Source organism: Lissotriton helveticus, chromosome 4_1 (genome assembly GCF_964261635.1).
Source record: "Lissotriton helveticus chromosome 4_1, aLisHel1.1, whole genome shotgun sequence".
Taxonomy (NCBI): Eukaryota; Metazoa; Chordata; class Amphibia; order Caudata; family Salamandridae; genus Lissotriton; species Lissotriton helveticus.
The window spans coordinates 1,691,042,376-1,691,056,418 of record NC_136063.1 but is presented as its reverse complement, the minus strand read 5'-3'; the positions used below and the strand labels follow the sequence as shown (position 1 = coordinate 1,691,056,418).

At 46.1% G+C, this 14,043-nt stretch overlaps 1 protein-coding gene across 1 annotated transcript in view; it reads right to left on the bottom strand.

The window, feature by feature from the left end:
• Positions 1-14,043, bottom strand: part of LOC144827650 (TRPM8 channel-associated factor homolog) — a 340,419-nt gene that overhangs the window by 59,323 nt on the left and 267,053 nt on the right. Inside the window, exon 5 of the mRNA XM_078685891.1 lies at positions 7,532-7,771. Within this exon, the coding sequence (XP_078542017.1) occupies positions 7,532-7,771 (240 nt within the window). The remainder of the gene's footprint in view (positions 1-7,531; positions 7,772-14,043) is intronic.

The following is a 14,043-nucleotide window of genomic DNA, read 5'->3' as shown; positions in this document are numbered from 1 at the left end:
ATAGACCTTTTGCCAGGATGTCTTCTTCTTCTCATGTAAGTACCTTCTTAGAGAGGTTAAAGATGGGCGACGCCTTTAATTTTTGTAATGCTGGCGTCGTGTTTTCATTTCCCATGGGATTGTGTATCTCGCCCTGCCTCTGGGGCGCGTCTGGCCTCTCCCTAAAAAATGAGGGTTAGAAGATTGAACCTGTTGTTGTTGATTAGTGTTCCAATTTTTATTCCGGCTAGGGCGGTTGTAATTGCCACTGGTGTCACTATCTGTCCCTGATGAAGATGTATCTGAGAAAGAAATAAACTGTTTTCTAGACCTTCCTTGGTTATCGGGGAGAAAGCGTCGTGATTCTGTTTTCGAATAGAAGTCTACTTGGAGATACGGATTGCACCTAACTCTTTGACAAAACCATTTAAGATATGTTCTTCCACCTTCCACCTTTTAGATACGGTTCCGTGATTACAACGTACGACCCTCCTCCACCATCCTGACGTTTTCACTTATTGGTAAGCCACAGAGTGTGTGGGTGGGTTGGCCGAGCTAGGTTTCCTGATAGTTGGTCTAGATACATGTTATGAGCAAAAGGCGAATCCTGATCTGTTTATTTGTTGTTCTGGTTGTCATCCAGTATTTATGATTTATTAATTTATTTTTCGTGTTTTATCTTTTTCTGTGCCCTGTTTAGATACTATTCAAGGCCCTGAGGAGAATCCTAAGAGAACAATTGGGATTCGAAACGCATAGGCTTCCTGCCACAATATATCTGCAAAAACGGCTTGGTCATTTAATTAATTTCTCCATGCCGCTTGTACATTACGAATAATCATACGTTGAAAGTTAGAATTTATCTAAGACAAATGTACACCTGAAAAAAAGTCTTTTTTTCACTATTATTACAAAACTGTGTTTGCAGAGCGTGGCATTATGTTCTTTTGTGAAGTAGAAATTGTAAATATATATTTCTTAAGATTATAATGTATGTTTCTATAGTCCCTTCCCTGAATGGTGTGAAAGTTTGTTGAATGCCTGTGATATGTCTGTAATAACGAATGATTGAAGACAAACATTTAGTCCTCCCATTTGTACGTGTCCTTTTTTGAATATGTTCTTTTTGATCGTTTGAAAAAACATAAATCCGCTTTTCTAAAAAATTGAAATAAAAAGCTATTAAGTAGCAATTCCCGTTCTTGAATTTTCTTTTCAGGTTCTGGTCAGCACATTGTTTGTTTAAATTATTACATCAGCTCTGGCATCCTGTTTTCGTTTTTTTGATAATCCGGCTCAGCCTTGCTGATTGGAGCCCACCCGTAGTTGTTTTCTTGCTCCAATATGGTCATTTTGATTTGTCTATTCTGCATTTATATATGAGATGGAAGTTACAACTGCTCGATCCCTGTTAGTTTCAGAGGGGAGGGTGTTTGCTGTACGCTATACCATTACGTGGAAAAGTTCCATTGTGGAGTGTAGTCACACAAGAGGGCCGAAGAAAAGCAGTTGGTTCTGGACTGTGGTTGACCTGTTTTGTAATAATTCGTATGGATAACCTGAGGACCTGTGTAGATGCATCATATTTCATAATGAGTGCAGTGCACAGTCAAGCGAGAGTGCTTGTAAACCACACTGTAGGAGAGTAGGGTCTGCAATCCTATGATCACCCAGATTTTTGCTTTTTGCGGCACTGGTTTACGACTTTCCCTGGCTGTGGGCCTGCTAATCAGACCCACAGCCTAGCTGTTCTCTCTATCCAAATTGTACTCAGGTACTGAATTGGCACTGGGCCCTCTCCAAGTCCCTGTACCCAGGGCTGAGGTGTACCCAGAAGTCTCCCAGGGGCTGAAGCATGTATTATGCCACCCCTGGGCTGACTAACTAAACTGGCACAACTGGCTGCACGACAGCTGGGGCAAGGTTGTGTACTCACCCTTTGCTTTAGATATAGTATACCTATATCTAACCCTAAAATGGACACACAGATCTCCTATCAGTCACTCCTATGGCAGGCCTTAACAATCCTGAAGGCAGAGTGCTTGGAATTGTGTGAGATGGTGCTCTGGCATGAGCTGAGCCTGTCTGCGGCTTTCGGGATCTATCCCTTAGCCATTTCCATGATATCGCATACCATATACTCTTAAGTGCATTATAATCCTCGCGGTTAAATGCCAACTCTGGTATCGCTTTATCAAAACATGTCGAGTAAGGTGTCATACGAATTGGAATACTAACCCCTCGCCAATTCTGGCGACGGGGTTAGCATTCCACCCTTCTAGAGGGACACGACATGCATGTAACCTATAACCCGGTTAAAAGTCAGACAGAGCCTTAGCATCCACAAAATGGATGCTGCCACCGAGACACAAGTCTGCCCTCCTGCTGCTGGGAGTCCTCCCAGAGCAGGAGATAAGGACAAAGGGATCCTGCCAGGGGCGGTGCCAGCACCGTCCCAGACAGGGTTTTGTGTATTGTAGGTAGGCAGGGCTTCAGAGGAAGGTGACTGCACGTGGCACCCCGGTGCTCACTGTGCATAGGCTGGCTTAAACCAGTTCCAGGGACACTCCAGACCCTGTGCTGGGGAAAAGCCCGCCAAGGAAGTGGGTGTAACCACCCCCCTCCTGGTCCCACCCCTAGGGCAGGACTTAGTCGCGTGCCAGCCCCCTTTTCCAAGATAAAGGTAGAGACTGGCCCCCTTCCAAATCAGATCATCTTTGGAATCAAGATACCACTTTCCACGAAAGGACTTCACGATTTCTTCCTCAAGATTCTCCCTTGTGACTAAGGAGTAGTCACCCTGCATCCGCAGGCACCATCTAAGAACACTGCGGTCTGCTGCACGTCCTTCCTCCGGAATCCGACTGCCCAGCTCGACGAGACCCGGCTTCCCTGGCACCTCTGACCTCTACCCACCTCTACAGCACAGCTGAGAACCGTGGGTGCGACGAGACCTCGAGGGACCGGCCATCGCCAAGACTGCACGACTTCTGCACAGCAAGCCCACCGAGTAATTTCCTGGTGAGTGCTTTGGGGTCCGAGAAGCCCCCACCCTGAGCAGCTCCAACACCGAAGAGCAGCCCCCCAGCATCTCCACAATCGGCGTGGGGCCCTTCTGCTTTTTGCTGCTCACCGCGTTGTTTGGCTACTAGCCCGCTGGCTTGTGGCCTTCCGAACGATGCCCGACGACAACACTGCTGCTGGTCTGGTTGCTCCAGACTGGCCCTTGCTTCCATCCATCGGAGAAGTACCCTGGACCCTCCTGGTCCGGCTAAGACGCCATTTTAGGTCCACCGCGTGGGCCTTGCATTTGCCAAGACTTGTTGCCCAATCCTGGGTCCAGCGACGTCGACAGCAAGAACCTTCGTGGGACAGCTCGCACCTCCATCCTGGTTGCCGACAACGCCTCCTGGTCCGAGAGACTGCAGAGCCCAGCAGCGCCCACTCACCTGACTGTGGTGACTTCGCCCGGTGCCATCCTGGTGCCCACTTAATCACTGGCTAGTGATTCAAGAACTTGGTCCCCTCTGCTTTCAGGTTTCCTTCTTCCTTGATCCAGGCTTGGATCCATCGAACTTTCCTTCACTGGTCGCCTGCCAGCAACTTCCTTCTTCCAGGCTCCTGGTCCGGCAACGAGATTCCCGACGTCTTTTCAGACCTATGCAGCTGCAGCCCCTGGGCTAGGTAACTTCGGCACTTCGGTGTCCCAGCATAGCCTCACTATCCAAGGGTCAGGATCCACTGTCGTTTTCTCCCTACCAGGTCGGGTTCGCCCGTGAACACTAACTTTGCCTTTACTAGCTTCCATAGACTTTGTCCCGCATCCCGCGTGAGAGTGCACACTCTGCACCCGAGTCCCCTAGGTCTCCTAGAAGTAATCTAACGATTCCCTAGTCAAGTCCTAGCGATTCCAAAGCCTATTAGTACTGTACTTACCTGCTAGTAATCTCGCATTCCACTTTTAGAGTATATGGTTTTTCGTGCCCCTCAGGCATTTGTGTATAACGTGCTAATTTAAGTATTTTCATAAGAGTTTTGTTGTGTGCTTAGCACCCTGTCCTCATAAAGAGTACAGGGTTGTTGTGATTCTAATAAATACATTGTTTATTTTCATAACACTTGTGTGGTGTCCTTTCACTGGGTGTTCAAGGGGTAATGTGATGGTAAAACAGCTGGCTTAACACGCCCTCTAGAGTCTTAGCCTTAGACTGCTCGTATCCATGCTACTAGGATAGCTGGTCTATAAGGTTGACTTACAACCAATCATCAATAAGGGTTGTTTGGACTGATATATAGTGATCACTAGAATAGTGAACACTGCACATCAGGCCAACTTCTCACACACACTGATTGTCTCTTTGTTATTAGTACACCATCACAATGAGAACTCTCCTATTGAGTGTGATGTCGGCCTTAACAGAGGCGCAATGGTACTCTACTCAAGCCGTATCTCATGCAACAATATGCACTGATCATTACTGTTTTTTTTCTTTCTTTTTTTTGCCAGTAGTTTGAGAGCCTTATTCCCAACATCATAGAGGCAATGCAGGGTGGCCAGCGCATACGCCCATGCCTCACCATCCGCCAGGGCCCGCAGGCCCCGCTGTTTCAACGCCAGACGGTGTCGCGCCCCCACACTGGTCAACAACGCCGCCTCGTCCTCCATCTGGCTGATCTCCTGCTCAAGCTGCCTAATTTGCAGGGTCTCTTCCTTCTTTTTGGCCTCTGTTAACGCCTGCGCCTGTCCCCACAACACAGCTTCCTACAGTGTGATGGTCGATTGGACAGTCCCCCTGTACTCTTTAAAGTAAAGCTCGGACCTCTCCCTCAGTTTGTCACCCACTGTCGGATCACACAGTCTCCTCTCATCTATCCGCGGGAAGGCAGCCCTGTCAATTAATGGGCTTTGAGTGACAGATACTGGCGCATGATCCGATATCCCCCTCGCCATATGATGGCCGTAGAGAAGTCACCTACTCTGTCTGTGTGAGTGAACAGATGATCAATCCTAGAGGAAGAATCATGCCTAGCCGAGTAGAAGATGTGTTTTTGCAGAGTAGGGTTGTGCGCCCGCCATAAATCCACCAAGCCCAGTGCCCTCGTGATGTCTGCTAAGCCCTGCTCCCCCTTTGTGCTTGATCGAGGGCCTGACCTGTCCATTTCAGTGTTCATTACTGTGTTAGTGTCATCTCCAAGAAGCAGTGTGCCTACGGGGAGGTCTGTAATAAGTGAAGAGAGCTGAGTGAGTATCACCGAGTGGAGCCTCGGCGATACATAGCAGGACCCAAATATCAATACGCGCCCCTCCCACTAACCCGCAGCCGCGGCAAAACACCCCTCCTTGTCTGACCAAGTGCCCGTGAGCACTAGGGGTAGCGCTTTGCGCACCAGAATACCCACTCCCCGTGCTCCGGACGTGAACCCAGAGTCCGCTACCATTGTGTACCCAAAGCGATCTAGGGCTTTACAGCTGTTGCCCCTGAAGTGCGATTCCTGAATGAGAACGACGTCACGAGAGTGCCTCTTCAGGTGTTACATCACCAGCGTACACTTGATCTTATTGCCCAGCGCGTTTACATTCCAGGACCAAATCTTCATCATAGTTGGTTCACCCATAAGCCTTGCGACAAGATAATGACAACGGGGCCCTCCTGCACCCCGCCTCGTACTCCATGTCAACTCACGACTTCTGTTGGATATGTAGTCCTCAAGCGTCCCCCCCTGCAAACAAAAACAAATAACAATCCCAACGCCCCACTCCCTGCATCCCTGCCTGGTGAGCCCCCAACCTCCCACCACCCAAACTTGCAGAGTGCCTGTCGCCCTTTAAACGCCCAAAAACCCATTCGTGAGAGGTCGTGGACTAGCTTCCAGTGTCAAGGAACATCAGTCTGCTAACTGGGATCTGAAGCCCCACAACCATGCCTCGCCAGACCAGCACATGTTAAGTTCTCCCTGCAGTGCCACCGTCACCTCTATCAGGCAAATATCAACTTCACGCATTTTTATGGTCTCGCCGGCAGGAGTGCATCCCTCAAAGTCACACAGTCTCTGCAGCATCAGAGATCCCCCCTCTGCTCCCCAAATCCCATCCTCCCCCCCGGAGCACTAGTATAGTCTTGACCCCCTGAGAGTGTTGCAGTGGTTACTCATCTGTCTCTCAGCAGTGCCTCTATCCACTGGGCAAGGTCTCGGCCTCCATGTCTGACTCTTCACCACTCCGAGCAGCCGCTGATCTCCAGCCTCCGCCCTTGCGGCTGACGGTGCACCAGCCCTCCAGCCAGTTGCTCGCCTCCTCCGGTTTATCAAAGAAATATGCCTTTCCATAGTCCAGGATTTTGAGTCGGGCTGCAAAGAGCATCATATATTTCACTCCCTGTTCCCAAAGGGCTCATTTCACTCTGTTGAAGGAACGTCGCTGGCATTGTACGTGCAGCGTAAAGTCAGGAAAAAAACGGATTGTGGCATTCAAGTGCCTTGAGATATCCGTGCATCCGTGCAGCCTGTAGTATGGCATTTCAGCCCCTAAAATTTAGGATGCGGGCAATGATGGTGCGTGGGGGGCCCCCCGGTCGGGGCCTCTCCTCCAGGGCTTTGTGAGTCCGCTCTATGGAGAAGAACTGCAACAGGCGTTTCGGTTTGAGATGAGGTGTTTTAGTAGTGTAGGGTAGTGTACATTTTGTGGGATTTTGGGAGTGTTTTTAACTTTTGGATGTGTAGTGTAGTGTATTTGTATGTAGTGTTGTTTTTCTTTTTTACTAGGAAAGTTTTTAGTTCGCATACATTAACACTTTCAATGCAATGGTATGCGAACTAAAAACGTGCGTAGTAACGGTTAATGCTAAGAAAAACGCGTAGTAATGGCATGCAAACTAATTGCATGCGAAATAGCGAGTCATATTCGTTAATCCCGCTATGATGATGCATGCAATCGTTCCCCTCAAGAATTGCATAAGCCATCATCATTGCAACCGCAAAAGACAATAATAAAAAAATTATTAATTGGTATCTAAATACATTGAGACATGCAAAGATCTATTAAGATAAAAGCCATCAATATACATTGACCATTGTCTACCTTTTTTCTATGTATTCCAGATTTTGGAGAGCTCTTGTCTTTGGATTTAAGGCAAAACAAGTAGGCTTTGTCACCCCAAATAATAGTGAAGAAGCAGTCAAACTGGCTTTTTACTCATAGCTGGTTAAGATGAGAGTGATTGAACTAGAAAAAATCTAAGAAAGTTTGCAATTAGAATAATCAAGCATGAGGATATTGTGCATATTTCATTTGATAAAACGTTCTTCCTGTTATGGCATGAAGTTTTGACCTCCTGGTCAATGTCCTGGAGGAGAGGCCAGTTTCCCCTCTGTCCTCCCCATGATACTGTCTAATGGAATCCAGGTGGTAATTCAGAATGAGTAGTCTGGAGAAAGAAGATCTATTGAAAAAGTGTACATATTGCATTGGTGTTGGCTCCACAATATTCATGCTTGGTTTCACGGTAAGCGGTGCCCTGGGATAATTTTATGAACAAATCAAAGTAAGTCTTACCACCTGATATTTGCACGTCTGCCACAATTCTCTCTGGCCTTGCTAAGGGAAAATGCACACCAGAGAGCTCAGCAACAGCCTTCATCATCTTGTCCCAGAGAGAGAGGAGCTCTGCAGGGTTTTCTAGAGAGCGGACGTAGTCTGAAGGAACCGTGAGAATAATGTTGTCAGTGGCGAGCTCTGACCATGGAGCTGAGTAATGGCAGATGGTTTCCGTCCAGCTTGAGTTACTTGTTTCACCTGCAGTATCAGGCAGAATGGATAAAAGAACACATTTTGATTATCCATTAGAAATATATTTTTTAATTTGCTGTTCAATACTGATTTCAGTTTAAAATAGATCATTCAAGAGATGGTGTTCACCTGGATATTAATAACTGAATGGATTTCGGTCCTGGGTTTCACATCATACTATCAACATTTGCATAGCGTAATGGAGAAACAAAACAAATTAGGAACATTCAACAACAAGCATTTGCAATGCAATAGGTCTCGCATTTACACGAGTTTGAGCTATTGACAATGCAAATAACAATGCCTTTTATTTTTGTTTTCATTTTTAAAACATGCGAAATGTGAGACCTGTTGCATTGCAAATGCTTGTTTAGCGGGCCACCAGGCATGGGTAAGTACCCCACCACATCAAAAATAGTCTTGTGCCCACCACCTCTCCTGCCTGCCCCTTCTCCCCGGTGAGATCAGATAGACTACTGATGCCAGGCAACTAATTACAAGAGGGGTCAATTCTAAGTATTAGCATAGTCGGTAGTTTTCGAATACGCGTGCCTACATAGCGTACATTCTGGCAGTGGTGTGGCCTCGCAGCGCAAATAGGAAAATAGAGACATAGGGCTTTGATGCGGCACATGCGCGGTGTGAAGCGCTATATAAATATGGGTCTTAAAACCTTTGAGGAAAGTGGTGGCATTAAAAGAGCAACCGATGTTCACTATAAACCCCAATCCCTTGGAAATGCGCCCACATACTGCACCGATGAGAGGTAATAATGCAGGATTTTCAATATTTGAATGACTAGGGATTATGGATGAAGCGGGATAAATAATGGGATTTGACAGAAAAAACAAACAAGTGAAGCAAGCGAGCAGTTAAAAGTTTAACGGAGTCACACTTTTCAATAAAACTTGCTTCGGAAATCTCTATATTTTTAAGAACGAAAAATATAGATTAGAAACTTCCCATAATGGGAAAAGTTAACAGTGGTATAGAAAAAAAATATTCATAAGAAACGTCTTATTGAAGAACAGCTCTCGGGGCTTTGTGAGTAATCGGGAGCCGAAGCGCTCGCCTCGTCAAAATCAAAATCATTTTCTATTTCTCAGCTATTGAATCGTACAACTGTCGAAGCGATTTTAAGCAAAATATGGGACGTGCTCTTGTAAATCGCTTCCCATAAAACGTACCAGAACATTTCCCGCAGAGTTGCAAACGGATAGTTTTTGCTTCATTTTCAATGACTCCAGTAAAAGATATCACAATCTGGGCTGTTTGACGCGAGACCCTGCAGCAGAAGTAAGGATGGTGACTGTCTGCCCCACCCACAGGCTGTCCTGTGCCTGAGACCACAAAACTGATCGGGCTCATGGGCACATCGGCAGGCAGATCGTCTTACGACGAAAATATGAATGCATTTTCTACATCCTTAAGTTTGTTTACACGTGGACTCTGCTGGCTTGCTTATTGAAGTATTCGCTTTTCACATAGCGCATTATGTGCCTTTTCTAAGCGCTGTAGTTAACAAATAATGCGTATGGGCGGTGCTAGGATCCTGGCGCTTACAATCCTTCTTAAACATGGCTGCAACTGCACATGTTCATGTTCATGTGGGCTTTGAATATCTGTATTGCTAAGCACAAGGCGTTATCCAATAAGTGACCGCGTGAGGACAGCGATCTCGGAGGGCGATGGGGAGAGAAAAAAAATGGAGAACAAAGACTGATTTTTGGCAAAGAAATATAACCTATAGCACCCAATTACAGATGCCTACACTGCCTCCCAGTAAATGACTAAATCACATTCAAGATTCTACGCCTAAGTTACAAATGCCTTAAAGGCGCAGTTCTCAACCCCAAATACTGGTTAGAAAAATAAAAAATGGTCAATACACTCCTGTGTCCACTCGAGGCTCAGCAGAAAAGCGTCTCCCTGTGACCCGTAGAACCAGAGGCACGCACTAGAAGTTTGAAACAACGTACCCAAAGCAATCCAGACATAACACCGGTAAAGCATCCGGCATGTATACGGTCAATCGTTAATATAAATAGTTATGCCTCCAGACAGCAAGGCCCCATCCACTGCACGCACAATCCTACCCATCCGCAGCATGTATGCTGTGCTGTGCTGTACACACAGTAGAGGGGGCCGGCGGTCGCCGCAGCAGATTAGAGGTGTGCCCGCCTCCCGACACTGTGAAGTCCTGGAGAGCTGCAGCCAATCCCGGCGCAGCCCTCTGATGACGCGGCGGGAATGGCTGAAACTTTGAGCCAACCACAGCGCGGCACGGAGGTGAAGTAGGTGGAGCAGGCAACGGCGTCCCGAGGTTCCCGGGCTGCTGGCGGTGCTTCTAATGGCAATGTTGATGCACTCTCACACGGCGGTGAAGTTGGGGGGTAAGTTCACACACCATAAGAACCTTGTGCCAGTAGCGGTGATCTTATCACGTACAGCGCTTTCCCTGCAGCGCTTCCCAGTTCTATATACGCAGACTCCACCCTCCCTCCCTCCGCGCGCGCGTGTGTGTGTGTGTGTGTGTGCATGCATGCGTGTGTGTGTGTGTGTGTGCCTGCCTGTGTGTGAGTGTGTGTGTGTGCCTGCCTGCCTGCGTGTGTGTAAGCCTGCCTGCCTGCGTCTGTGTGCATGCCTGCGTGTGAGTGTTTTTGCGGGGAATCTGAGGCAGGGGATGGGCACGGCGCCGGCCTGGGCGTGCGCGCCCACGAGGTGCAATCGGCGCGCGTGTCCGAACCCTGTCTCAGATTCCCAGGAAACTGAAAACAATAGTTGTCGAGCTAGACTGCATGCTACGCATGCGCAACTCTAGCTCGACCTAAAAAGCGGCAGATCTCCTGCTCACCATGTTATGGTGTTCTAGAAAAAATGGGTAACCCGGAGACCTGGGTGGGAGAATTATTATCAATGCAAAGGGTTCCTATAGGAACCGAGTAGCCCTTGACTTCCATGGCAATAGTTACAATAAACCGTCTGCTTGTAAAGTTTATTTTGCGATTTGTGCATTTATTTAAATTTTTCACAAGTACTCCTGTGTCAGAGCAAGGACTTGGTTTAACAATTCCCTGTATCACATTTAGATATGGTGCTCCTATTTAGTGATGGTGCAGTGAAAGTGATTGAGTGAATTATGATGTAACGTATAGCACTCAATGTAAAAGTGTCAAAATCCTCAATCAAATTTAAAAACCGTCCACTGTACAAATCAGGGCCAGACTGGCTACCGGGCGTTTTGGAATGCTGCTGAGCTGGGGGCTGATTTCGTTGATGGGGACCTGCGTGTACTGAACGGAATTCGTTTTGCTTTAATTATTTTGAAGTACACGCAGGTCTCCATGAACGTAATCTGCCACAACCATAGTGACATCAGCCCCCAGCTCGGCAGAATTCCAAAACGCCCGGTAGTCAGTCCGGCCCTAAGCAAAATTGTCAATTTTTCGATCCACAATACAAAATTATTTAGAAAAGAGTCATCATAAGTATAGAATAAAGTTGGAGACACCAAAGGATCGTGGCAACAGTCCTACAATCTGAGATGTGTATGACAGTGGGCATGGGGGTACATTCACAGTACACTCTAGTAAAAAACATTGACCACACAATCTCTGTTCTGGACCAAAATCATCAATGCCTCTCTCTCTTCAGGCTGCGTACCTGAATCCCACCAACTATACCAAGTCACACGCATTCTCAAAAAACCAGGGGCAGACCTCAAAAACCTCAGACCAATCTCCAACCTGCCTTTCCTAGCTAACGCGACTGCGAAGTGTGTCCTGTCACAACTCAACCAACACATAGATAAACTCAACCTCCATAAATCCTTCCAATCAGGATTCAAGAAAGGCTGTTGCACAGAAACTGCTATGCTCAATATATCTGATGACATCCTCGGAACCTTAGATGACGGTAACTCCTGCCTCCTAATCCTACTTGATTTATCGTCAGCATTTGACACAGTAAGTCATTCGGTTTTACGTTGAGAACCTAAAGAATCACAGACTACAGTCTTGAGATGGTTCACATGACTATTTGCAACATCACACTCAACAACTAAAAACCAGCAGCTGTCTCTCTAAGCCAACACTAGTCATACAAGGTGTACCTCAAGGCTCAATCCTCTCTCTAGCCCTGTTTAATTTCTTCATGGAATCACTCACAGTTATTTTGAAACAAGCAGTGATCAAATTTTACCTATATGCTGACGTCACAACTCTACTACAAAACCAAAGACATTTGGCACCTGAACGCCACACTTAATAAGATTCAAACCTGGTTAAACACCAAACACCTAAAGCTGAACCCCAACAAGACTGAACTTCTACTCCTTTCCCCCCAAAATAATCCTTTATCAATTCAAGAATGGCTCAAAAACCTGGACGCACTTAACTGGCATTTTTCACTTTCTAACTCCGTAAAGTCCCTGGGTCTCACCCTGGATCAGAAAATATCACCGAACAAGCACATCAACAACTCAGCCAAAAGAGCGTTCTACACACTAAATATTCTCAAGAAAATCAAACCATTTATTCCCCCCAACAATCTCAAAATGGTAGTGCAATCACTAGTCCTCTCGAGACTTGAAAACGGCAATGCCATCCTCCCTGGAAATCGGAAAAGTTAAGTCAGGGGGAGAAACCCGGATAATCCTTATGAACCAAACCAAGTTTCCGTTAGTAGAGTAAACTAGTGTCTCTAGAGCCAAAACAGACAACCAGAATCACTTCTGCTCCCTCCCTCTGAATTCTCAACAGAAGAGAGGTGTGGAATCTGGAGAATTGGATGAAAGAGATACAACAGACCACTAGCGAGTTAATGCATCCAGCCCTGCTGACAGAGTGTCTCTGAACTTGGAAAATCAGTAGAAGGGCATTGGTTTGATCTGCAAAAAGATCTACAGAGGGACTGGTGAACCTCTGACAAATATTTAGGAATATTTCCCTTGAAATTCTCAAATTCTGAAAAGAGCGAAACACCGTGCTGAGGTGTCTGCTAGTACGGTGTCCTTGCCCTGAAAATTGACCGCTCTCAGGGATACTATTATTCTTTCTACCCAGTATATTATCCTGACCCCTTGCATCTATAGTTATCACCATAGGCGTTAAAGGGCAAAAAAAAAACGTCCCTCTCCAAATTGGCTGGAACTAACCACCAAAGAAGTTGAGCTGTCAAGGGCTGTGTTACCGGAGTAAGGTGCTCAAAGCAGTAGGATATTGGAAGCCAGAGCTGAAGCATGTGGAAACAGAAAATACCAAAACACATTTCAGTATAATTAGCGGCCACTACCAACATCAATCATTAAAGGAAGCTAGGGTAATGGGAACACTTAACATGTATCCCTGTACCCATAAGAATTAGCTTGCCGATGCATGTGCCATGCTCCAACGAGTCAACACTCTGTGAATTAATTTTAGTCTTCTTTCTACTGGAAAACAGACCAGACCCCAATACTTCTGGAACCAGGTTCCAATATTTGTTAGACACTGAGAAGGGATCATACTTATTCTCTTGATATTAAAGAGAAAACCAAACATCCTTAGGGCCTGTACCACTTATGCAATATCTGATATCAACCTTTGGGCAGAACTGAGACAATCAAACAGGCAAATATGCACCTGAATATTCATTCCATGCAGAAAGGCAATCATTGAAGTTAAAATCTGGATGAACATCCTTGGAAAAGTCTTCTAGCCCAAATGGAAAGACTCAAAAACTGCCATTGACTCTTACCCACTGCAACCTTAGAAACCAAGGTTAATCCGAAGGAATGGGAATTTGTAGGTAAGAATCCTGAAGTTAATAGTATGCTAGGTAATCCCGCAGATGAACCATTGGAATGAAATGTTGAAATGAATTTATCTTTAAATGAATTGTATTTATAAACAGATTCAGATCTTTATGATTAAGCAAATCTCCCCAAAGCAGTTCTTCACCAGAAAAACAGTAGAGCATCAACCCTCACCTTTTTCTGAATCTAGAACAGGTACAGTAGATTTCTTTTGCAGCAGTGATACAATGCTTGACTCTTTCCTGGAGTCGTTCGCAGATGAGTGCATAGAAAACAATTATCTGCTCATCGCTTTGGCTGTCCTCAACATAATTGCTGATTAGATTTTGTATCCTGGGAATTCTTCAAATTACCTCACCGGGAACTAGGGTCAGAACCGATTCTTGATGAAAGAGGTGTCAAATTACTTACCGCTAGGAATGTTATACTATTTTATTCTATTTTAAAAGGTCCTTGATTCATCTTTGAAGGTCCGAGTTTGCTT